The 24490-nt window shown below is 43.2% G+C and overlaps 1 protein-coding gene across 6 annotated transcripts in view; it reads left to right on the top strand.

Annotated features, from left to right (window-relative positions):
- LOC135517745 (CMP-N-acetylneuraminate-beta-1,4-galactoside alpha-2,3-sialyltransferase-like) overlaps positions 1–24490 on the top strand; it is an 87307-nt gene that overhangs the window by 37563 nt on the left and 25254 nt on the right. For all 6 annotated transcript variants that reach the window (XM_064942339.1, XM_064942346.1, XM_064942321.1 and 3 more), the window contains 6 exons: positions 703–745; positions 1981–2073; positions 11130–11224; positions 19423–19486; positions 19564–19659; positions 19859–20045. In XM_064942339.1, coding sequence (XP_064798411.1) covers positions 703–745; positions 1981–2073; positions 11130–11224; positions 19423–19486; positions 19564–19659; positions 19859–20045 — 578 coding nt within the window. The remainder of the gene's footprint in view (positions 1–702; positions 746–1980; positions 2074–11129; positions 11225–19422; positions 19487–19563; positions 19660–19858; positions 20046–24490) is intronic.

The raw sequence follows: 24490 nt of genomic DNA, 5'->3' as shown, positions 1-24490 counted from the left end.
TTTACAGAGACATGGCAAAATGTCAATACTTCAGTAGCAGTTGGTTCCAGAGACCTGGGGCATTCTGTAGACCTAACGGTTTGACAGAATGACATATAAACTAAGTCAGCATGCCTCGTAGTAGATTGCCGTCATGCCGAGTCACGTCCAGGTCACAATGCTGGATACATGTGTACACAAACGGACTTCAAATAACTGTCTTGTGGAATTAATTTCCATGTTGAAGGACACACTATGACTAAGCTGTTAACAGTTTTCTCTTGTCTCAGGGGAAAACAGCAGGTAGATCTTTTTAAAGGCACATTTGGCTTGTGCTTCTTTCCCCCGCTCTACTGAAAAAGCCTAACCGCCGACTACGCTTGAAACGGCACCTGTGGACCCCACCTCCTCCATAGGTGAACCACAACTGCTGTTTTAACTTGTCATTTGGACCTGAACCTCGGCGGGAATGTTTTTGGCTGGCTTTCCTTAACACCCCCCGCTTGTTTGACTCTCTAACCCTAATGCTTTCAACCAAGTGTTTTGCTTTTCTTTTCTTCTTTCTTTATGAAAATGCACAGGCTGTTTACTTGGCGAGAGATGTACAACTACATTCAACATGAGGATGGATGATCACTCTGTCTCCCGTGTATGGGACGAGTCCTAGTTCACAAGCCGTTTTGACTCCTGTTTGTTAATTTCAGTTCCCATCTCTTTTTCTAGTGTATGATAAGCAGGGCTTTCTGCTGAAGCTGGATGGACAGTTGTAAGTAAAACAACTTTTTGGTAAAGTACAATTTTATCATTTTAAACCAATAGGGTTTGGTTACTCATCTCCAATTGATTGTTGTAGTTGGTTGTCCGAGGCTATTTTTTTAAAGCTATAACCAAGACGTCTCCCCTCCATAAGAATGGGCTATATTCAGTTTGAACAAAAACAAATCAGAAACTGAACTGGAGATGGTATCCTGAATATTAGTTGTATTCTTAGATTGACTCTGGTTCTTAGATTACACGTAGCCCAATAGATGTAATCATTGGGCTAATTAATCAAATGTGACATTGAATTTGTCATTTATTAATCTCACATCCATCAATCCATTCAAATAAACATTCATTGGGATTATTTTGCCCAATTTGACACCAAGCAGGTGTGCTGGGTTGAATTGTAATGGCCATATGAATCTCTATATGGCTAATGAGTGGAAAGGTTTGTTTGTGAGTTAAATGGAGGTGTTGGTTCTGGCTTATATGCAAACTTGAGTCATTTTATTTTGTTGGCGTGAGAGCTCAGCTATGTTTGTGTGTGTGTTGCACTCCCACTGTAAACTTTCATAGGAGGCCCCAGTCCCTCGTCCCGTAGCTCACAGGCCTTGTTCTCATCATCACGCCGGCCTCTGAGGGCATATCTGCCCTCACCATATATTCACACTATAAGCACAACTTCAGGAGAAAGGTGATGCCGGTTCTTATCTGGGGCTGCTAATACAACTGCCTACAGCAGTGGTCACCAATTTTGATCACTCCCTCTGACTTAGCAAAGATAGCACGTCAGCAAGAGACCCCAGTCCACTCCAGCTACAGCCTGTCCATCCACGCCCCTCTCCCCTGCCATACCCTCCCATCTTATCAACACTGACTTGGTGTGTGACAGATAGGCCTCCCATAACGCTGGGACCTCCCTCCTTTCCCCCTGTTTATTTGAACTAGTCTCATGCCATATAGCAGGTAATTAATGAGTATGATCGCAGTGAGGAGGAGATACAAGGGGCTGGTTTGAACTTGAGCTTCTTAGTCCCTACTTTACCTTTTTAAATCGGACAGGAACAGCATAGGACGGGCTTAAGGGGGCATATCAAACTGTTTTTAGTTCTATCTTCCAGGGAGATCTTTGTCTAAATTGGATTATGTGTAGAAGTGCAAACACTGCTTGTTATCATGTCACGTTGTTCTCAGTCTCATCTAATCCCCTTTATCCTCCCCTCTTGGCGCCACTTACAGGCCAGCGGAGTTGGCGTACAAGTATGGCAACCTCAGCGAAGGAGTTTGCAAGCCGGGCTACGCAGCGGCCAAGATGACTGCCATCTATCCAAAGTGAGCAAAACTCCTTCTGTTCTCGCTTCAGGGATTGATTAGTCATTGGGTGCATCTCAAGAGTCTTAAGAGGCTTCCTCTCCTTGTCTCCACCCCTTTTTTTCTTTGCACTGACTTGAAAACTTGGGGCGGCAGGTAACCTAGTGGTTAGAGCGTTGGGCCAGATCGAATCCCCGAGCTGACAAGGTAAAAGTCTGTTCTGCCTCCGAACAGGCCATCAATGTAAATAAGAATTTGTTCTTAACTGACTTGCCTGGTTAAATAAAGCTTAAACTAAAAAAAAAAGAAAAGGTTGTAAGATGAAGGCAAATTCACAGTAGGCATATGCCATAGTTCAGTTCAGTTCAGTGGAGATGGAAAGGCAGCCACTCTAGACTATTGAGACGCTCCCTGGAGACGTTATGTCATTACTCCAGCCCGCATGGCCTACGGGGAACGGCTCATAACATAAAAGCCCCACATTTCCACACAATCTTTTAGTTTTCAGTCATGTTTCGTTCATTCATTTCCTCACCACAAACTTCATACCATTTCCCCGTCAGCCCTCTGAACACAAAAGCATCTCTGTTGGGACAGCGTAACCCCCCATCCTCTCCCCATTTGAAATGGTCACCAGCGGTGCCTCAGAGGCTTATTGTCAGAGGGGCACCGACTTCCTGTCCAGGAGGGCATGACTCATCACTTCCTCCTTCAAACACAATCCACGGAACACTTGACGGCCCTCCGTGATGTCACTGGGCCTTTGATGCCATCCCTCCACCCTTCTCTCCAGCCATAGGTCATTATTCCATGAGGCCTCATCAGCTATGGCCAATAGAGGAACATTTTCCACATAGCAGAAGATTTTCCCAAGGCATTTTACTCAGCTGCTCCTAAACGTGGAAGATGGGGACTCCATCTGAAAAGATGGCTAATAGTGTCTCGTATTGCTCATATTCGCTTAGACCAGCAATGACTGTGACAGCTTTATTAAAGATATCCTGATATTTCTTTTATTCTGTGTGTTATACTTTCTGAACAGAAAAGACTGGCATTTTTTTGTGTAGATAATAGATTTTCGTACGGAAACCAAAAGCGGCCATTGAGGCGTTACACAAATAGGCTTATGATTATTATGAGAGAAAAGGGCTTACTTGGAAGAGCTACGTTGGCGCTCTGCTAAATTAGAGCAGTCGTTAAAAAAGCCCCCTGGTTTCCAGGGAACTGCCCTCCCAACTAGGAGGCTGTGTGTTAACGATGTCTCCCAACCACTTCCTCTAATCAGCCACACGTTTTCAGATCAAAGTTCCCTTCAACAGAGAGCACCTGCTTGGGACTGCATTGATTACTACCACGTTCACTTCAGTCACACACAGTTCAATTAGCACTATTAATGGCTTAGAGTGACAAAGTTGGGTGTATCTGTTAAATGTCCTTGAGTTTGAGGTTTGTCATGTGTTATTGGGGAAAGCAAAACGTGATTGGTCGTACATGACAAGTACAAACACAGATGCCAAACCGCTTGACTTTTTCCCCCAAAACATTGTTACAGCCTGAATTCAAACTGGGTTAAATATTTTTTCTCATCCGTCTACACATAATACCACACATTTTTTAACATTCACACCCGTGATTCAATACACCTTTGGCAGCGATTGCAGCTGTGAGTCTTTCTGGGTATGTCTCTAAGAGCTTTGCACACCTGGATTGTTTCATATTAGAACATTATTATTTTGAAAATTCGTGCTCTGTCAAGTTGGTTATTGATCATTGCTAGACCACTGTTTTCAAGTCTTCCTATAGATTTTCAAGCCGATTTAAGTTTAAACTTAGCCACTCAGTAACATTCAATGTGGTCTTGATGAGCAACTCTAGTGTATATTTGGCCTTGTTTTAAGTTATTGTTCTGCTGAAAGGCAAATTCATTTCCCAGTGGAAATCAAACTCCATTCTGTTTATGTTTTATCTCTCTAGTCCTTAACGATAACAAGCATACCCATACCATGATGCAGCCACCACTATGCTTGAAACTATGGAGTGTGTTACTCAGTAATGTGTTGTATTGGATTTGCCCCAAACATTTTTTTTGTCCTGAATACAAAGTGTCAGTGACACAAAATCTTAATTGAATCCATTTTAAATTCAGGCTGTTACACAAAAACATGTTAACAAAGTCAAGGGGTGTGAATACTTTCTAAAGGCACTGTATGTCTGTAAATGGCTACCTCTTGGCCCCTTTTCCATGCCAGGCCACTCTCATAGAGGAGTGGCAACCCCAGCTCTGTTATCCAGATCTGAATCCCATCTTTGGTTTCTCATGGCCAAATTGGATAATAATGCATGTAAAGATGTAGCCAGCATTTTATTTTTGGTAAATTACATTTTGGCATAAATTAATTTAGTCTGTAATAAAAACAACTGATGGTTATTTACTTGGCCAGATCCCTTAACCTCCTGGATTTGAGGTCCCTCCCTAATCATCTCCATCCTCCATGTTTGTCCTCTTCCAAAAGGCCCTGCCCAGTGGAATCCAATTTATTTTCAACGCTTCCCCTCCCCTCACGCCAAACTGTTTGTATTGGAGCTCTAAATCAAGTGTTGGCGGTGAACTTGGGCGGCGCGGTTATGAAAATATGGCCCCCAGTGAGAGGAAATGAGCACAATGTGCCTGGGCCTCCTGTTTTGGGAGCACTCTCTCTTTAAGACAAGCAAACTATCCACTGTCTGTCCATCCATAGGCTAGGATACTCTTGACAGTCCAAGTTATTTAATGCCCGGCTCGGCCCCTGAAGCCACACGTTAATGAGTCAGGGTTTGTTTTGGCAAGGGTCTTTGCCCGTCTGTTTCTGTCAGGTGATGTGTGGAGAGAGAGCCAGAAATGACTGTTTACTCTTTCTTTCTTGGTGCATCAAGTGCAATTAAGGAGTTTGGAGTGGCTCCTCTTGTAAACTGTGTTTGCTCATTTGAGTTCAGACACGATTAGTAGGATGTGAAGTTTGCTGACCTGATAGCGGAATCGGATTCCTTTGGTGTTTGTAGCCATCTTGACTGGGTGCACTGTGGGCAGCTGTAACTAGTTGTTGGTTAAGACAACCCGTGGATGTAGACACAGCCCCCCTGGGGGTTAGCCTAGTGAAGCCAGCCTGAGTTCCTCCTCTAGATGTTGTTGTGGTTTGCGTCAAAGGCCTGTGTGAGTTGTAGAGAACGTCTTGTTGCTGTCAGTGTAAACACCACGGGGACCTAGTAGTCTCACACACTAACACTCGCTCTCACATTGGTCCTCTATGCTGTGTAGGTTTTCATAGGATGCAAAAAGATTTTTCCTTGTAAGTATTTAAAATGGGCTTACAATATAGTATAGCATGTCATGTTTATCCATACACATTTTTATGACTAGAATCACTTAAATCTAATCTGATGACTTTTCTACCACAACCACATTTTTCAAAAGAGCTACTAATCATACAAATAATTTCTCCACAAGAATCACTTATGACATATAAACTGTCCTAGAACCTAATACCCTTGTTTAAACCCCAATCTGCGAGCGTGTTGTGAGTACCTTAAGTGTGAGCTGTAAAAGCGGAGCGTTGGAGGTGCAGGCTTGTTAAACGAGGACCCTGGTGCTCTCCCCAGCGAGACAGCGGGTCATAAAAACAGACATCCATCGTCCGGCCACACTTCCAGAAGCAGCAAGTACAGCCCGGGTCTGAGGCCTGACCAGGGGAAGTGGCTCTTTTTTTATTTGAGAGGAGCGCTTTATCAAATAGTGGTTGGCGTAGGAGAACTTTGTTCGTGCGCCGGCTGTTTCTGCAAACATTACCAATCAACACTGCCTACTTTAATTTCCTCAACATCCCTTCCCAAATCGTTTGGGACAGATAAACACATCGTCAGGACATGTATACCCAGACTGTGTCAAGAATGGTTTCGGCCTTTCCTGGGAAGAAACATTGTCGATAAGAGTACATGTAGCAGACTTGTTCTCTATTTTCCTCTCTTCCTTGAGTCAACCCATTTTGCACCCTGTGTGAACGGGATGGGTTCGGTGAATGGGGGGAGTGGAAAAGTGGGGTGGCGCGGTTAGATTGATGAGTGGAACAAGCGTCTCCTCTTACGGCCCAGTGTCTTTAACTCCTGGCGAGGAATTAATACCAGAGCCCCAGGGTCACGGTAGAGTTAAGTGGGGGCCATGGGCTTCTTTGGGTAGAAGAAACGCTTTTAGAGAAAAACTGTCAGCTTCTAAGTTAGTGTCCAGAGAGACATCAGGGTTGTGCACCCCCAGACCCATGTACTCTGCTTGATAACTCACTCACCTGTGTATTGGGTTATCAGGTAAACTCTGTTGCTCATTGGCAAGTCTCAATTCAACTTGATGGACACCGCAATCGATCTATGGTTAATCTCTCACTAAATATCTGGCGCAGGAAAGGGCTCGCTGTTGAACTCTGCATCTAGAAATGAGAGGACATCGCAACACAGTAGGAATATTTTGGTTAAATTGAGTCATGCTGGACTTCTCATGAGTTGACAGACAAACTGTTTTACAAGTTTTATATTATTTGACTTCAATTAAATGCAGTCTCAAATGGCCGCCTGCCCTTTTTAATAGCCGAGCACACGTTTCAGCAAATAAACACGTTTTCAAATAAATGCTGGGTATAAACTAATAATTTACGAGGTTACAATGAACACAGCTCTGATATTCCCACGGTCATGTGCATTAAACATGTATTTTTTATTCTGTCATTGTTGCTAGCTGTTGCGTCCCCGTCCCTAATCTTTTTTTTTTCTCGGGCTCTCCATGATGCTGAAGCGCAAAATCAGGTGTGTATGATAGTCTGCAGCCGAGTCTGCACGTCTGATCTGTGCTGGATTTGTTGTTATAATGTTTATACAGGTCATATGGGGTCACAATAACTAGTGTGGTAGTCTTTTCAACATTTTATTGAACAAAAGCTGTGTGCATCATTAGCGGGACGCCGGTGAAATTGGAGGGCGCAATTTCCGGTGAAATTGGAGAGCGCGCAGTTCAAATAAATAATCGTAATATTAAACATTCATGAACACGTGTCTTATATCATTTAAAAGCTTAAATTCCTGTTAATCTAACTGCTTTGTCAGATTTCAAAGAGGCTTTACCACAAAAACATACCATGCGATTGTCTGAGGACAGCGCCCCACATCAACATATTTGTTTTAACCAGCACAGGCTTAACAAAATTACAAATAGCGATTTTAAATAAATTACTTACATTTGAAGATCTTCTTCTGTTTGCAGTCCCAAGGGTCCCAGCTACAACATGAATGGTCGTTTTGTTAGATAAAATCCTTTATATCCCAAAAAGTCAGTTTAATTGGCGCCATCGATTTCTGTAATCCACTCGTTCAACATGCAGAGAAAGGAGTCCAAAAAGCTACCGCTAAACTTCATCCAAACAAGTCAAACAAAGTTTCTATCCAATCCTCAGGTACTCTAAAATGTAAATAAACTATAATATTTAATACGGAAAGTAGTATGTTCAATAGGAAACTAAAATTAGTAGACGAGCGCCCTCCTCCGAGCGCTCTGAAAGACTGATATTGTACCTGTGGTCTCTTCACCAAAACTCCAAATACTTGTTTGTTTTTCAAAAAAAAAGCCTGAAACTTCAAATAAAGACGGTTGACGTCTAGTGGAAGCCATAGGAATTGCAATCTGGCAGAAACCCATTATAAGAGCCTGGGAGCTAAAACAAATAAATAATACATCTTCAGATTTCCGCCTGCCATATCAATTCTGTTATAGTCTCAGACATTATTTTAACCGTTTTAGAAACTACCAATGCATATCCTGGCTTCTGGGCCTGAGTAACAGGCGCTAGACCCTATCCCTAAGAAGTTTTAGAAACTACCAATGCATATCCTGGCTTCTGGGCCTGAGTAACAGGCGCTAGACCCTATCCCTAAGAAGTTTTAGAAACTACCAATGCATATCCTGGCTTCTGGGCCTGAGTAACAGGCGCTAGACCCTATCCCTAAGAAGTTTTAGAAACTACCAATGCATATCCTGGCTTCTGGGCCTGAGTAACAGGCGCTAGACCCTATCCCTAAGAAGTTTTAGAAACTACCATGCATATCCTGGCTTCTGGGCCTGAGTAACAGGCGCTAGACCCTATCCCTAAGAAGTTTTAGAAACTACCAATGCATATCCTGGCTTCTGGGCCTGAGTAACAGGCGCTAGACCCTATCCCTAAGAAGTTTTAGAAACTACCATGCATATCCTGGCTTCTGGGCCTGAGTAACAGGCGCTAGACCCTATCCCTAAGAAGTTTTAGAAACTACCAATGCATATCCTGGCTTCTGGGCCTGAGTAACAGGCGCTAGACCCTATCCCTAAGAAGTTTTAGAAACTACCAATGCATATCCTGGCTTCTGGGCCTGAGTAACAGGCGCTAGACCCTATCCCTAAGAAGTTTTAGAAACTACCAATGCATATCCTGGCTTCTGGGCCTGAGTAACAGGCGCTAGACCCTATCCCTAAGAAGTTTTAGAAACTACCAATGCATATCCTGGCTTCTGGGCCTGAGTAACAGGCGCTAGACCCTATCCCTAAGAAGTTTTAGAAACTACCAATGCATATCCTGGCTTCTGGGCCTGAGTAACAGGCGCTAGACCCTATCCCTAAGAAGTTTTAGAGACTACCAATGCATATCCTGGCTTCTGGGCCTGAGTAACAGGCGCTAGACCCTATCCCTAAGAAGTTTTAGAAACTACCAATGCATATCCTGGCTTCTGGGCCTGAGTAACAGGCGCTAGACCCTATCCCTAAGAAGTTTTAGAAACTACCAATGCATATCCTGGCTTCTGGGCCTGAGTAACAGGCGCTAGACCCTATCCCTAAGAAGTTTTAGAAACTACCAATGCATATCCTGGCTTCTGGGCCTGAGTAACAGGCGCTAGACCCTATCCCTAACAAGTTTTAGAAACTACCATGCATATCCTGGCTTCTGGGCCTGAGTAACAGGCGCTAGACCCTATCCCTAAGAAGTTTTAGAGACTACCAATGCATATCCTGGCTTCTGGGCCTGAGTAACAGGCGCTAGACCCTATCCCTAACAAGTTTTAGAAACTACCATGCATATCCTGGCTTCTGGGCCTGAGTAACAGGCGCTAGACCCTATCCCTAAGAAGTTTTAGAAACTACCAATGCATATCCTGGCTTCTGGGCCTGAGTAACAGGCGCTAGACCCTATCTCTAAGAAGTTTTAGAAACTACCAATGCATATCCTGGCTTCTGGGCCTGAGTAACAGGCGCTAGACCCTATCCCTAAGAAGTTTTAGAAACTACCAATGCATATCCTGGCTTCTGGGCCTGAGTAACAGGCGCTAGACCCTATCCCTAAGAAGTTTTAGAAACTACCAATGCATATCCTGGCTTCTGGGCCTGAGTAACAGGCGCTAGACCCTATCCCTAAGAAGTTTTAGAAACTACCAATGCATATCCTGGCTTCTGGGCCTGAGTAACAGGCGCTAGACCCTATCCCTAACAAGTTTTAGAAACTACCATGCATATCCTGGCTTCTGGGCCTGAGTAACAGGCGCTAGACCCTATCCCTAAGAAGTTTTAGAAACTACCAATGCATATCCTGGCTTCTGGGCCTGAGTAACAGGCGCTAGACCCTATCCCTAAGAAGTTTTAGAAACTACCAATGCATATCCTGGCTTCTGGGCCTGAGTAACAGGCGCTAGACCCTATCCCTAAGAAGTTTTAGAAACTACCAATGCATATCCTGGCTTCTGGGCCTGAGTAACAGGCGCTAGACCCTATCCCTAAGAAGTTTTAGAAACTACCAATGCATATCCTGGCTTCTGGGCCTGAGTAACAGGCGCTAGACCCTATCCCTAAGAAGTTTTAGAAACTACCAATGCATATCCTGGCTTCTGGGCCTGAGTAACAGGCGCTAGACCCTATCCCTAAGAAGTTTTAGAAACTACCAATGCATATCCTGGCTTCTGGGCCTGAGTAACAGGCTTCTGCATATCCTGGCTTCTGGGCCTGAGTAACAGGCGCTAGACCCTATCCCTAAGAAGTTTTAGAAACTACCAATGCATATCCTGGCTTCTGGGCCTGAGTAACAGGCGCTAGACCCTATCCCTAAGAAGTTTTAGAAACTACCAATGCATATCCTGGCTTCTGGGCCTGAGTAACAGGCGCTAGACCCTATCCCTAAGAAGTTTTAGAAACTACCAATGCATATCCTGGCTTCTGGGCCTGAGTAACAGGCGCTAGACCCTATCCCTAAGAAGTTTTAGAAACTACCAATGCATATCCTGGCTTCTGGGCCTGAGTAACAGGCGCTAGACCCTATCCCTAAGAAGTTTTAGAAACTACCAATGCATATCCTGGCTTCTGGGCCTGAGTAACAGGCGCTAGACCCTATCCCTAAGAAGTTTTAGAAACTACCATGCATATCCTGGCTTCTGGGCCTGAGTAACAGGCGCTAGACCCTATCCCTAAGAAGTTTTAGAGACTACCAATGCATATCCTGGCTTCTGGGCCTGAGTAACAGGCGCTAGACCCTATCCCTAAGAAGTTTTAGAAACTACCATGCATATCCTGGCTTCTGGGCCTGAGTAACAGGCGCTAGACCCTATCCCTAAGAAGTTTTAGAAACTACCAATGCATATCCTGGCTTCTGGGCCTGAGTAACAGGCGCTAGACCCTATCCCTAAGAAGTTTTAGAAACTACCAATGCATATCCTGGCTTCTGGGCCTGAGTAACAGGCGCTAGACCCTATCCCTAAGAAGTTTTAGAAACTACCAATGCATATCCTGGCTTCTGGGCCTGAGTAACAGGCGCTAGACCCTATCCCTAAGAAGTTTTAGAAACTACCAATGCATATCCTGGCTTCTGGGCCTGAGTAACAGGCGCTAGACCCTATCCCTAAGAAGTTTTAGGTAAATCGACGCTTGGCTCAAATAGGAGCCCGTCTCTAATATGTGCTGTTTTTCTTCAGGGATTTAAAATGCCAGGCTATTTATTGAAGTTTTACAGTAATCCCTCCTTCTCTTCTTTCTACTGTTCTTCTCACAGGTTCATGAAGCCAGCTCCCATGTTTCTCGACCGGAACTTCAAGCGGCTGGCCAAAGTCCGCAATTATTTGCCTCCATTTGGATTCAAAACACAAGGTAAGACAAATTGTGCATCTAGCATTAGACAGATTTGATTATTCCATGTATCTCATTGATGGCAATGGGTGTGTCATTAACTTGTCATGGTGGTTTTGGAACTGTGTATAGATGATGATTTGTGCTTGATAGGTAAGCTAAAGAGAAGAGGGTGCCAGAGCTCTACCATCCTTATCACCACGGGCCAGTTAGTGCATCTTCACGCTTTGTGATAGAGCTGGCAGAACATCCCCCCTGGCCTACTTGGGTTGATCTCACGCTTCTCCTGTCATGCTCTCTGATGGTTACACACACTGCCACTGACTGTGCCATTGCCTGGGTTGGGGCGAAGGGTAGAGGGTGAGAATGGGATGCTTGGATATTACAGGACGTTTCTTGCTATGGCAACATCTAGACAGTGAGACAACACCTCAGTTTCTCTGAACTTCTACAAACTTCTATGGCTTTTTCTTCAACTTCAACACCCATCTTTCCTCAATTGTGATGTAGTAGGGCTGGCACAATAACCAACTGTTATGGATGAAGAACGTCATGAAAATAAAATTAGATTAAAATAAAAAATGATATCGAACAGCTGACTGAATGACCAAAATGCAGGAGCAGCACATATAAATAGAGTGAATAGAACAGGCTTGGAACCTCTAACCCTGGCAATTTGACTGGCAAACTCATGGGTACAATCCCAATGTCTGGCTGGTATTGTGATGTAGTAATTTCCATGGAAATGTAGAATGTTCATTCAAATGACGTTAACGGATGTGGCTCATGCAATGGAATGTACTTTTTTGTAATGTGAGTTGAATCAACAAATCATAGCACATATTTGACTTCCTAATTTGCTCATAGGTTGAACATATACAGGTTAAGACAACGTCGTCACAAATCTGAGACCAGCGCCGTTGCTAACTTGCATAGCCGGTCCCATCGTTGAAAAGAGTTATGGGATATTAGAATCCCGTTGTCTCAACATAGCTCTGGTTCTATGGGTACACTCGTAATGGCTGCCAGTCCACCCATTATGCCATCATTGACTTGAATGGGGACTCCTGTTTTCTTTATTAATTCATTTTTTTGTCAGATTTTATTTTATAAACATTACAAACGACAACAATTACATCACACCTGCCCAGACCCGCTAGCACACACCTCCATCACCAACGCCCGCATCACTTTCTGCCACATGGTCTGAAACTGCACCATTTTATTACTCTCCTTAGCCCACGCACTTTCAAAATGTAAATAATTCATCCTTAGATTTATCCATTGTTATTGATGGTGGATTAATTTCCGCAGTTTTAGTATAAAAAAAAAAAAACATTTGAGAAGAGAATTGTCTAATCCATCGGGTATCTCACTACACCCCCATATGCCATGTCTTGAAATATGCAGACAGACGGTTTAAAAGTAGGTTTACATTGTAGTATTTCTGACAGCCAACTTTCTAGTGCCGCCCAGAACCTCCGGACTTAATAGCATTCCCAGAAAGCAAAATTCCACCTAGTCACATCTCAATACGGGTTTAGTTAGCTCACTGACGGGTCCGTCAACAATCTATGCATTTTACGAATCAAACATGAGCACATCATGCGATCGGAATTGGGAAGATAAGATGGAGCATGATTTCAGGCTACTCTATCATTCAATTTCCATCACTTAGGAGCGAAGTGCATGTAAAGGTACACTGAATGTTACCTTTGTGCTCTGGCAAGAGCCCTCTACCCCACACTCGCATGCTGGTTTTCAAAGGCAAATGCGCTCCACCTGGTTTCTGTTTTCTCCACGGTCTGTGACTGCAGTGGGGTTTCCCTTTTAGCTGTATTCATGTGGAGAGGTGATACGTGTGGACCTTGAATAGAACTCCACAAAGGATTCCAAATTAGGAGCAAAAAAATAGAAACCTTGAAAATAAAAGTTTATTTGTACTTTTTTTTGCGGCCAAGCAGCCTTGTTTGCTAGACTTAGAAACACAGGGGAATCCTCCATCCTTCATGTGGTTTCTGGCCTCTCCATCATACTATAAGCAAGCATGGGGCGGCCGTTTTTTCACACAGACTTTTTTTGACATCTGGACCTATATATTGGTATAAGCTTTTGGATTGCCTAAACCAGGTATTCCCAAACTGGGGGGTACGCGCAATGCCGTTGGGGGTACACCAAATAAAAGTGTGATTCGCATGTAAAATATATTTTTTATCACATTTTCAAACAGTTCATTTATATATATTTTTCTCTCACCTGAGTAGCCTCGTTTCACTGCCAAAAATAAAATGTAACCATCTAGTGTTTAGCGAAATAACAACACAATGTCAAATACAGGTAGCCTAGTCAAATAATTAACATCCAATCACATGAACTATTACTCCCTCACGGGAATTCCACTAACGGTCCGTATGTAGCCAAATGTAGCTACTGCTCATGTTGGTATCTGTACTGATGGCGCAAAAGCCATGACAGGGTGACATAGTGGAGTGGTAACGCAGGTGCAAACAGTTGCTCCCGACGCCACTTGGGTACACTGCAGCATCCACCGAGAGGCTCTTGCTGCCAAGGGAATGCCTGACAGCTTGAAAGACATTTTGGGCACTACAGTGAAAATGGTTAACTTTGTTAGAGCAAGGCCCCTGAACTCTCGTGTATTTTCTGCACGATGCAATGGTATGGTCAGCGGCCATGTAACACTTTTTCAACATGCAGAAGTGCGCTGGTTATCAAAGGGACGAAGTATTAACACATATTTTTGAATTGGGAGACAAGCTTAAAGTTTTCTTTACTGACCATTTTCACTTGTCTGACTGCTTGCATGATGACGAGTTTCTCACACGACTGGCCTATCTGGGTGATGTTTTTTCTCAGCTGAATGATCTGAATCAAAATTGAGGCTATGATTAAGAAGTTGGAGCTCTTCTCTGTCTGCGTTAAGAAGGACAACACACGGGTCTTTCCATCATTGTATGATGTTTTTGTGTGTAAATGAACTCAAGCTTAAGGACAATGTCAAATGTGATATAGCAAAGCACCTGAGTTTGGTGTGCAATTATGCAGGTACTTTCCTGAAAAGGATGACACAAGCAAACAACTGGATTTGTTATCTCTTTCATGCCCTGCCTCCAGTCCACTTATCGATATCTGAACAAAAGAGCCTCATTGAAATTGTAACAAGCGGTTCTGTGGAAATGTAATCAGAAGCCACTGCCAGATTTCTGGATTGGGCTGCGCTCAGAGTATCCTGCTGTGGAAAATTGCACTGGTAAGACACTGATGCCCTTTGCAACCACATACCTATGTGAGAGTGGATTCTCGGCCTTCACTAGCATAAACTAAATACAGGCACAGACTGTGTGTGGAAAATTATTTAGACTGACTCTCCAATACAACCCAACATTGCGGAGTTAACCTACCGGTCAAAAGTTTTAGAACACCTACTCATTGAATGGTTTTTCTATATTTTTACTATATTCTACATTGTATAATAATAGTGAAGACATCAAAACTATGATAAAACAAATATGGAATCATGTAGAAACCAAAAAAGTGTTAAACAAATCAGAATATTTTTGAGGTTCTTCAAATAGCCACACTTTGCCTTGATGACAGCTTTGCCCACTCTTGGCATTCTCTCAATCAGCTTCATTAGGTAGTCACCTGGAATGCATTTTAATTAGCAGGTGTGCCTTAGAATTTTAAGTACATATCATGGCAAGAACAGCTCAAATAAGCAAAGAGAAACAACAGTGCATCATTACTTTAAGACATGAAGGTCAGTCATTGCGGAAAATGTCAAAAACTTTGAAAGTTTCTTCAAGTGCTGTCGCAAAAACCATCAAGCGCTATGATGAAACTGGCTCTCATGAGGACCGCCACAGGAATGGAAGACCCAAAGTTACCTCTGCTGCAGAGGATAAGTTCATTAGAGTTGCCAGACTCAGAAATTGCAGCCCAAATAAATGCTTCAGATTTCAAGTAACAGACACGTCTCAACATCAACAGTTCAGAGGAGACTGCGTGAATCAGGCCTTTGTGTTCGAATTGCTGCAACGAAACCACTACTAAAGGACACCAATAAGAAGAAGAGAATTGCTTGAGTCAAGAAACACAAGCAATGGACATTAGACCGGTGGAAATGCGTCCTTTGGTCTGGAGTCCAAATTGAGATTTTTGTGAGACGTGGTGTGGGTGAACGCATGATCTCTGCATGTTTATTTTCCACCGTAAAGCATGGAGGGGGAGGAGGTGCTATGGTGGGGTGCTTTGCTGGTGACACTCTGTGATTTATTTAGAATTCAAGACACACTTAACCAGCATGGCTACCACAGCATTCTGCAGCGATACACCATCCCATCTGGTTTGCGCTTAGTGGGACTGCTTTGCTGGTGACACTGTCTGTGATTTATTTAGAATTCAAGTCACACTTAACCAGCATGGCTATCACAGCATTCTGCAACGATACGCCATCCCATCTGGTTTGTGCTTAGTGGGACTATCATTTGGACAATGACCCAACACACCTCCAGGCTGTGTTAGGGCTATTTTACCAAGGAGAGGGATGGAGTGCTGCATCAGATGGCCTGGCCTCCCCAATCCCCGACCTCAACCAAATTGAGATGGTTTGGGATGAGTCGGACCGCAGAGTGAAGGAAAAGCAGCCAGCAAGTGCTCAGTATATGTGTGAACTCCTTCAAGACTGTTGGAAAAGCATTCCAGATGAAGCTGGTTGAGAGAATGCCAAGCGTGTGCAACGCTGTCTAGGCAAAGGGTAAAGCTTTAAAAAAATCTCAAATACAACATATATTTTGATTTGTTTAACACTTTTTTGCTTACTACATGTGTTATTTCATTGTTTTGATGTCTTCACTATTATTCTACAATGTAGAAATAAAAATAAAGAGAAACCATTGAATGAGTAGGTGTTCTAAAACTTTGGACCGGTAGTGTAGGTGCATCCTTTCAAGCACACCCTTCTCATTAACCTGTGGTTAAGTTACTCAACATTTTCGATGAACAAATAAGGTTTTATATGTAAGATGATAAACTAAAGAGCAAAATTATTGATATTTTTTATTTGTGCCCTGGTGCTGTAAGAGCTCTTTGTCACTACCCGGCTCATGGGAAGAGACAAACTCCAACTCATTCTATTGTTTAATAAATGTATCAGATAGTGTGTGTGTGTGTGGCAGGCTTACAATGGTGGCAAAAAACAACATTTTAGAGTGCGCTGACCCTGGTGCTAGAGGGGGTACGCAGCTGGAGGTTGAATGTTTGAAGGGGTACGGGACAATACGTTTGGAAACCACTGGCCTAGACCAACTGAGCAGACCATAATGTTCTCTTTAAAAGACACCTAAAATAGATACAGTGGGGCAAAAAAGTATTTAGTCAGCCACCAATTGTGCAAGTTCTCCCACTTAAAAAGATGAGGCCTGTAATTTTCATCATAGGTACACTTCAATGACAGACAAAATTAGAAAAAATAATCCAGAAAATCACATTGAAGGATTTTTAATGAATTTATTTGCAAATGATGGTGGAAAATAAGTATTTGGTCAATAACAAAACTTTATCTCAATACTTTGTTATATACCCTTTGTTGGCAATGAGAGGTCAAACGTTTTCTGTATGTCTTCACAAGGTTTTCACACACTGTTGCTAGTATTTTGGACCATTCCTCCTTGCAGATCTCCTCTAGAGCAGTGATGTTTTGGGGCTGTTGCTGTGCAACACGGACTTTCAACTCCCTCCATAGATTTTCTATTGGGTTGAGATCTGGAGACTGGCTAGGCCACTCCAGGACCTTGAAATGCTTCTTACGAAGCCACTCTTTCGTTGCCCGGGCGTTGTGTTTGGGATCATTGTCATGCTGAAAGACCCAGCCACGTTTCATCTTCAATGCCCTTGCTGATGGAAGGAGGTTTTCACTCAAAATCTCACAATACATGGCCCCATTCATTCTTTCTTTTACACGGATCAGTCGTCCTGGTCCCTTTGCAGAAAAACAGCCCCAAAGCATGATGTTTCCACCCCCATGCTTCACAGCAGGTATGGTGTTATTTGGATGCAACTCAGCATTCTTTGTCCTCCAAACACGACGAGTTGAGTTTTAACTAAAAAGTTATATTTTGGTTTCATCTGACCATATGGCATTCTCCCAATCTTCTTCTGGATCATCCAAATGCTCTCTAGCAAACTTCAGACGGGCCTGGACATGTACTGGCTTAAGCAGGGGGACACGTCTGGCACTGCAGGATTTGAGTCCCTGGCGGCGTAGTGTGTTTGTTACTTTGGTCCCAGCTCTCTGCAGGTCATTCACTAGGTCCCCCCGTGTGGTTCGTGGATTTCTGCTCACCGGGTGAGATCTTGCGTGGAGCCCCAGATCGAGGGAGATTATCAGTGGTCTTGTGTGTCTTCCATTTCCTAATAATTGCTCCCACAGTTGATTTCTTCAAACCAAGCAGTCTTCCCAGCCTGGTGCAGGTCTACAATTTTGTTTCTGGTGTCCTTTGACAGCTCTTTGGTCTTGGCCATAGTGGAGTTTGGAGTGTGACTGTTTGAGGTTGTGGACAGGTGTCTTTTATACTGATAACAAGTTCAAACAGGTGCCATTTAATACAGGTAACGAGTGGAGGACAGAGGAGCCTCTTAAAGAAGAAGTTACAGGTCTGTGAGAGCCAGAAATCTTGATTTTTTTTGTAGGTGACCAAATACTTATTTTCCACCATAATTTGCAAATAAATAAATAAAATATCCTACAATGTGATTTTCTGGATTTTTTTTCTCACTTTGTCTGTCATAATTGAAGTGTACCTATGATGAAAATTGGGAAAAATGGGAGAACTTGCACAATTGGTGGCTGACTAAATACTTTTTTGCCCCACTGTAGCTATATTATAAAGTTAAGATATGTCTGGCCTGCGTGCTGTTATGCTCTTTGGAAATCCCTAATGATTCAATAAGCATTGTATGTTTGCATGTATTTCTTCATGTTCGACTGACCAGTCTCACTTGTCTCCCTTTACCTTGTGTAAGCAGCACTCTGTAGCAGAACGTTGAGATCATGTTCAGTGACACCTCCAACCCCTCCTCCACATTTCAGCTGAAGATTTTCCTCGCCAGAAAAGTGTACTTCAAGACGACGGCCATTTATCTGAGCTGCCGCCTAGACATACTTGGCTGAAGTGTTTATCCTGGGTGCTCATAACAATTAGCGCAATGTCTCTCTTCGAGAAACCTGTCCCAATTTTTTTTGGGGGGGGGGGTTGATTTCACCCTATTGAGTCGGGTGTGGTCTGGTCCTCTGTTTATACTGCCCGGGGTGATGCTTGATGCCAGACTTCGACGCCGCGTCCAAACAATGGGCCACTGCTCATTTTGTGCTGTTTAATCACGAGGCTCGTTAGAGGGGATAAAGCTGTAGGCCTACTTACATTACTCTTGCAAGAAGCAAATGAGACGCCTACATGGGGTTGTGGTTGAGCCTAATGACATTTCATATCAGTTGTTTAACAAATAGATCCAGCACGCAACTGAAATGTGATTATACAAGCGAGTGATTCATTTGGATATTACCTTTTTGGATAAATTGGACACACAACCTAGATATAAATCCCGATCTATGGTAGACCTATGACTAATATGAGGAGGAAAGAGTCAAGAGGTGCTAGTGGGCTGTGTGGGGGTGGGGGAGCGAAGACAAATGTGTCTTAAACACCAGAGTCATGACTCCGCCAGAATACCCTCTGGAACATGGCAGGAATGCACGCTATGGCTAAACATCCCCGTATCTCACACCACCAGACCCAGCTCCGCGTCCACACTGAGAGAGCCCTAGCACAGCACACTTCAACCGGGAGAATGTGCTTGTTTGAAAACGGCATTCCTCACTGAGTGGTTTTATGGGCAGCGTTTCACCCGGATTCATCCTTCCTGAAAGGGCTGATGGTTTTCCAATGTTACTGTCCCCGGGCCCGTGGCTTATCCTTATCTGTAATTTTAATAAACGGTTAGGAACATTTTCTCCTCCAGACCTTCTCCCAAGGACCACCTAGCTTGCTACATTGTTTTCTGGGCGTTGAAGTCCTCTGCAGTTTGTTATTAAAGAAGAGCTATTAATCCTTTTCATGAGGGGTTTTGTCTGTGACCTAGCAACAACAATGAACTATAGTTGATATCTAAACTGTCTTTTTCTCTCCCGTTTAATTTTGCAGAAAGAATCATAGACAGTATTCTAACTGCAACAAAGAACTATGGCTTGGGTGAAGTCCTTGACAGGTAATTGCCATAGGAATTAAGTAGCGCCCTCGCTTGCACACACAGTTTTTAACCCCTCAGATGTTCTTCTCTTCCAGTCTTGGTTGTAAAAGATGCATTATTGTGGGCAATGGTGGTATCCTGGCCAACAAGTCTTTGGGCTCGCGCATAGATGATTACGACATTGTGGTGAGGTGAGTCTACTTCCAATGGAAGGGCAACATGATGCCAGTTAAGAGGGTAAAGATGATAGTTCTGCTGAATATCAGTTCCTCCTTTTGAACTCTGACACTGGGTAGACTTTAATGGACTTGGGGTTAGTTTGGTAGCCTGGGTGCCAGCCACAGATTGTTGTGATGTCAACACCCCATAGCATTTCTTCTCTGACTGCAGGTTGAACGAGGCTCCTGTGACTGGTTTCGGCAAGGACGTGGGCACCAAGACCACCATGCGCATCACCTACCCTGAGGGGGCCATTCAGAAGCCTGAGCGCTACGAAAAGGACTCGCTATTCGTCTTTTCCGCCTTCAAACCGCTGGACTTCAAGTGGCTCAGACAAATGGTCTTCAAAGAGAAACTGGTGAGGCACACCTCAAGGCTGACTGTTACTTTTTTTTATATACATTTGGACCGCTAAGAAAAAGTTAGTTGGGCATGTTTGTTAGTGGTTGGGTGCACTTCAGCTGCCCTGAAAGAGTATGCATTGTTCTGCAAAATGTCCAGTCCCACCATCTTTCTAGGTCTCTTCCATTGCTTCTCCATCTGTCATAACATTAAGGCGACCACATAAATGTGAATCTCACTGGATGTTTTTGATAGTTTGAGTGCTTTCTGTGGCACCACGTGACCAGTGGTGTTTTAGAAAAGCCATTATGGTCATAGACACTATACGGCATCTTCTGTTGCAGCCATTTGCTCATCTTGTGACATTTACTAGATGTGGATGTTATGGGTTCTCACAATACTTTCCCATTTCCTCATGATTACGAAAAATAGGGTTTAAATTGTGCTTGATTGAGAAACCAATCTGAGCAAATGTTCTCTCCACTTTTCATTCTGCCCTGGTGAGAAATAAAACACGATTTTCCCATTTAAGGACCTTTGTCCTTTCTTTTGACGAGCCACTGACTGCCATGCTTGAGTGACAGCCTGCGAATTGGCCTCTTAATCCGAGGGTCTGGCTGACTGAATGAGCTTTTCCTTATCTCTGCCAGGGAGGACGGCAGACAATCCTGTATCACTGAAAGAGCTTGCACAAGCACTCTCGTCAGTCTGCAGTTACTCTACCACAGTCAGGTAGGGTATGCTAAATTCAAGGATATTCGCAGTCTCTCCAGATGGAGAAAAAAAATTGTCTGCTGTTGAACTTGCCGGTTGAGCATTCAATTCTGGCCGTGTTGAGTTTCTCCCTATAGGGGGCTGCTAATTTTCTGAAGGGATTCTTCTGGTAAATCTGGCAATCCAGCGTATGGGGAATCCGCTTCCTATCCAGCGCAGCTGTGTGACTTTCAGGGACCAGTGGCAAGCAGGAATTTTTACTAGGTGACATTTGTCAAAATACAAGACTCTGGAGAGATAAGAGGGTTTAGGAGGAGGGAGAGTGAGAGAGGGGGTAAAACTAGGGTAAGGGAGAGGGCCATAAGAATAAGGGAAAGAGTAAAAGAGTTGGCTGTTCGATGGGCCTTTTGAATTGAGCAGATTTGTCTGGACTGTCAGCTGGTAAGTAGCGGGGACAGTGGAAATGGCGGACATGGAAAACGTTTATCTGAGCTCTGGCTCCTCACAGATCAGCCTTAGATCTGCAGTGGAAGGAATACTTTCTCTCATTAAATAAATCACTGGTCAAAAGTCCTCGGTCTTCCATGAAGGCACTGTAGTTGGGATGCATGCACGCACACACACTTAACTCAGTCACACCAACTCACTATTTTGGGTCGAACTTGCCTCATGCAGCTCATTGTAACTCACAAACTAAATTGATTACGTTCATTTTTTTCTCATTGATATACACACCACTACCCCATAATGACAGTGAAAATAGGTTTTTAGACATTTTTGAAAATGTATTGAAAGTTAAATACAGAAGTGTTCACACCCCTGAGTTAATACTTTGTAGAAGCACATTTGGTACCGATTACAGCTGTGGGTCTTTCTGGGTGAGTTCTAAGAGCTTTCCACAACTGGATTGTGCAACATTTTCCCATGTATTATTTTCAAAATTCAAGCTCTGTCATTGGTTGTTGACCATTGCTAGGCAACCATTTTCAGGTCTTGCTATAGATTTTCAAGTAGATTAAAGTCCAAACTGAATCTCTACCACTCCAGAACATTCACTGTCTTCTTGGTGAGAAACTCCAGTGTAGATTTGGCCTTATGTTTTAGGTTATTGTCCTGCTGAAAGGTGAATTCATCTCCTTGTGTCTGGTGGAAAGCAGACTGAACCAGGTTTTCCTCTTGGATTTTGCTTGTGTTTAGCGCCATTCCGTTTCTTTTTTATCCTGAAAAACTCCCCACTATGCTTGAAAATATGGAGTGTAGAGTACTCAGTAATGTGTTGTATTGGATTTGCCCCAAACATAACTTTTTGTCCTGAATACAAAGTGTTAATGTACAGTGATGTACAGTTGAAGTTGGAATTTTACATACACTTAGGTTGGAGTCATTAAAACTTGTTTTTCAACCACTCCACAAATTTATTGTTCGCAAACTATAGTTTTGGAAAGTTGGTTAGGACATCTACTTTGTGCATGCCACAAGTAATTTTTACTACAATTGTTTACAGACAGATTATTTCAATATAATTCACTGTATCACAATTCCAGTGGGTTAGAAGTTTACATACACTAAGTTAAACAGCTTGGAAAATTCCAGAAAATGATGTCATGGCTTTAGAAGCTTCTGATTGACTCAAATTATGTCAATTAGCCTATTGAAGGTGTACCTGTGGATGTATTTCAAGGCCTACCTTGTGCCTCTTTGCTTGACATCATGGGAAAATAAATTGTAGACCTACACAAGTTTGGATCGTCCTTGGGAGCAATTTCCAAAGGCCTAAAGGTACCACGTTCATCTGTACAAACAATAGTACGCAAGTATAAAAACCATGGGACCACGCAGCCGTCATACCACGCAGGAAGGAGACGTGTTCTGTCTCCTAGAGATGAATCCCAGAACAACAGCAAAGGAGCTTGTGAAGATGCTGGAAGAAACAGGTACAGTAAAACGAGTCCTATATTGACATAACCTGAAAGGCTGCTCCAAAACCGGCATAAAAAACTCACATGGTTTGCAACTGCACATGGGGACAAAGATCGCACTTTTTGAAGAAATGTCCTCTGGTCTGATGAAATACAAATACAACTGTTTGGCCATAATGACCATCGTTATGTTTGGAGGAAAACGGGGAGGCTTGCAAGCCGAAGAACACAATCCCAACCGTGAAGCACACCATCCCAACCGTGAAGCACGGAGGTGGCAGCATCATGTTGTGGGGTTGCTTTGCTGCAGGAGGGACTGGTGCACTTCACAAAATAGATGGCATCATGAGGGAGAAAAATTATGTGGATATATGGAAGCAACATCTCAAGACATCAGTCAGGAAGTTAAAGCTTGGTCACATGGGTCTTCCAATTGGACAATGACCCCAAGCATACTTCTAAAGTTGTGACAAAATGGCTTAAGGACAACAAAGTCAAGGTATTGGAGTGGCCATCACAAAGCTCTGACCTCAATCCTATAGAACGTTTGTGGTCAGAACTGAGAAAGCGTGTGCGAGCAAGGAGGCCTACCAACCTGACTCGGTTACACCAGCTCTGTCAGTAGGAATGGGCCAAAATTCACCCAACTTATTGTGGAAGGCTACCCGACAAGTTAAACGTTTTAAATGCAATGCTACAAACTACTAATTGAGTGTATGCAAACTTCTCACCCACTGGGAATGTGATTAAAGAAATAAAAGCTGAAATAAATCATTCACTCTACTATTCTGACATTTCACATTCTTAAAATCAGTGGTGATGCTAACTGACCCTAAACATTTCAGGAATTGTAAAAACTGAGTAAGTGTATTTGGCTAAGGTGTATGTAAACCTCCGACTTCAACTGTATGTACTGCCACTGAGCACAAAGAGGCATTACAGTAGTTAACTTCTTGAAACTCCCCATCCCGGATCCGGGTTTGTGACTAAAGCCTCAGGCTCATTAGCATAACGCAACGTTAACGATTTCTGAAAATCGCAAATAAAATGAAAATAATGCGTCTGCTCTCAAGCTTAGCCTTTTCTTAACAACACTGTCATCTCAGATTTTCAAAATATGCTTTTGAACCATAGAAATTGACTAATTTGTGTAAGAGTATGCAAAGCTAGCATAGCATTTTGAGTAGCATTTAGCACGCAACATTTTCACAAAAACCAGATAACCAAATAAATAAAATCATTTACCTTTGAAGAGCTTCTGATGTTTTCAATGAGGAGACTCTCAGTTACATACCAAATGCGCAGTTTTTCCTGAAAGCGTCTGTGTGTAGGAGAAATCGTTCCGTTTTCTACATTGCGTCTGGCTACCGAAACGAACCGAAAATTCAGTCACCTACAACGTAAAACTTTTTCCGGATTAACTACATAATATCGACCGAAACATGGCAAACGTTGTTTGGAATCAATCCTCAAGGTGTTTTTTCACATATCTCTTCATTGATATGCAGTTCGTGGAAGCTTGCTTTCCTCTCTGTATCGCATGGAAAAATACTGGCAGGTGACTTTTGCGCACCAATTTCGGCGCAGGACACCGGGCGGACACCTGGTAAATGTGGTCTCTTATGGTCAATCTTCCAATGATCTGCCTACAAATACGTCACAATGCTGCAGACACCTTGGGGAAACGACAGAAAGGGCAGGCTCATTCCTTTCGCATTCACAGCCATATAAGGAGACAATGGAAAACAGAGCCTCAAAAATCCTTGTCATTTCCTGGATGCCATCTCATCTTGGTTTTGCCTGAAGCTCACGTTCTAGGGCACGCACA

This window comes from Oncorhynchus masou, chromosome 3 (assembly GCF_036934945.1).
Source record: "Oncorhynchus masou masou isolate Uvic2021 chromosome 3, UVic_Omas_1.1, whole genome shotgun sequence".
Lineage (NCBI taxonomy): Eukaryota > Metazoa > Chordata > Actinopteri > Salmoniformes > Salmonidae > Oncorhynchus > Oncorhynchus masou.
This window is presented reverse-complemented; position numbering and strand designations above follow the sequence as displayed.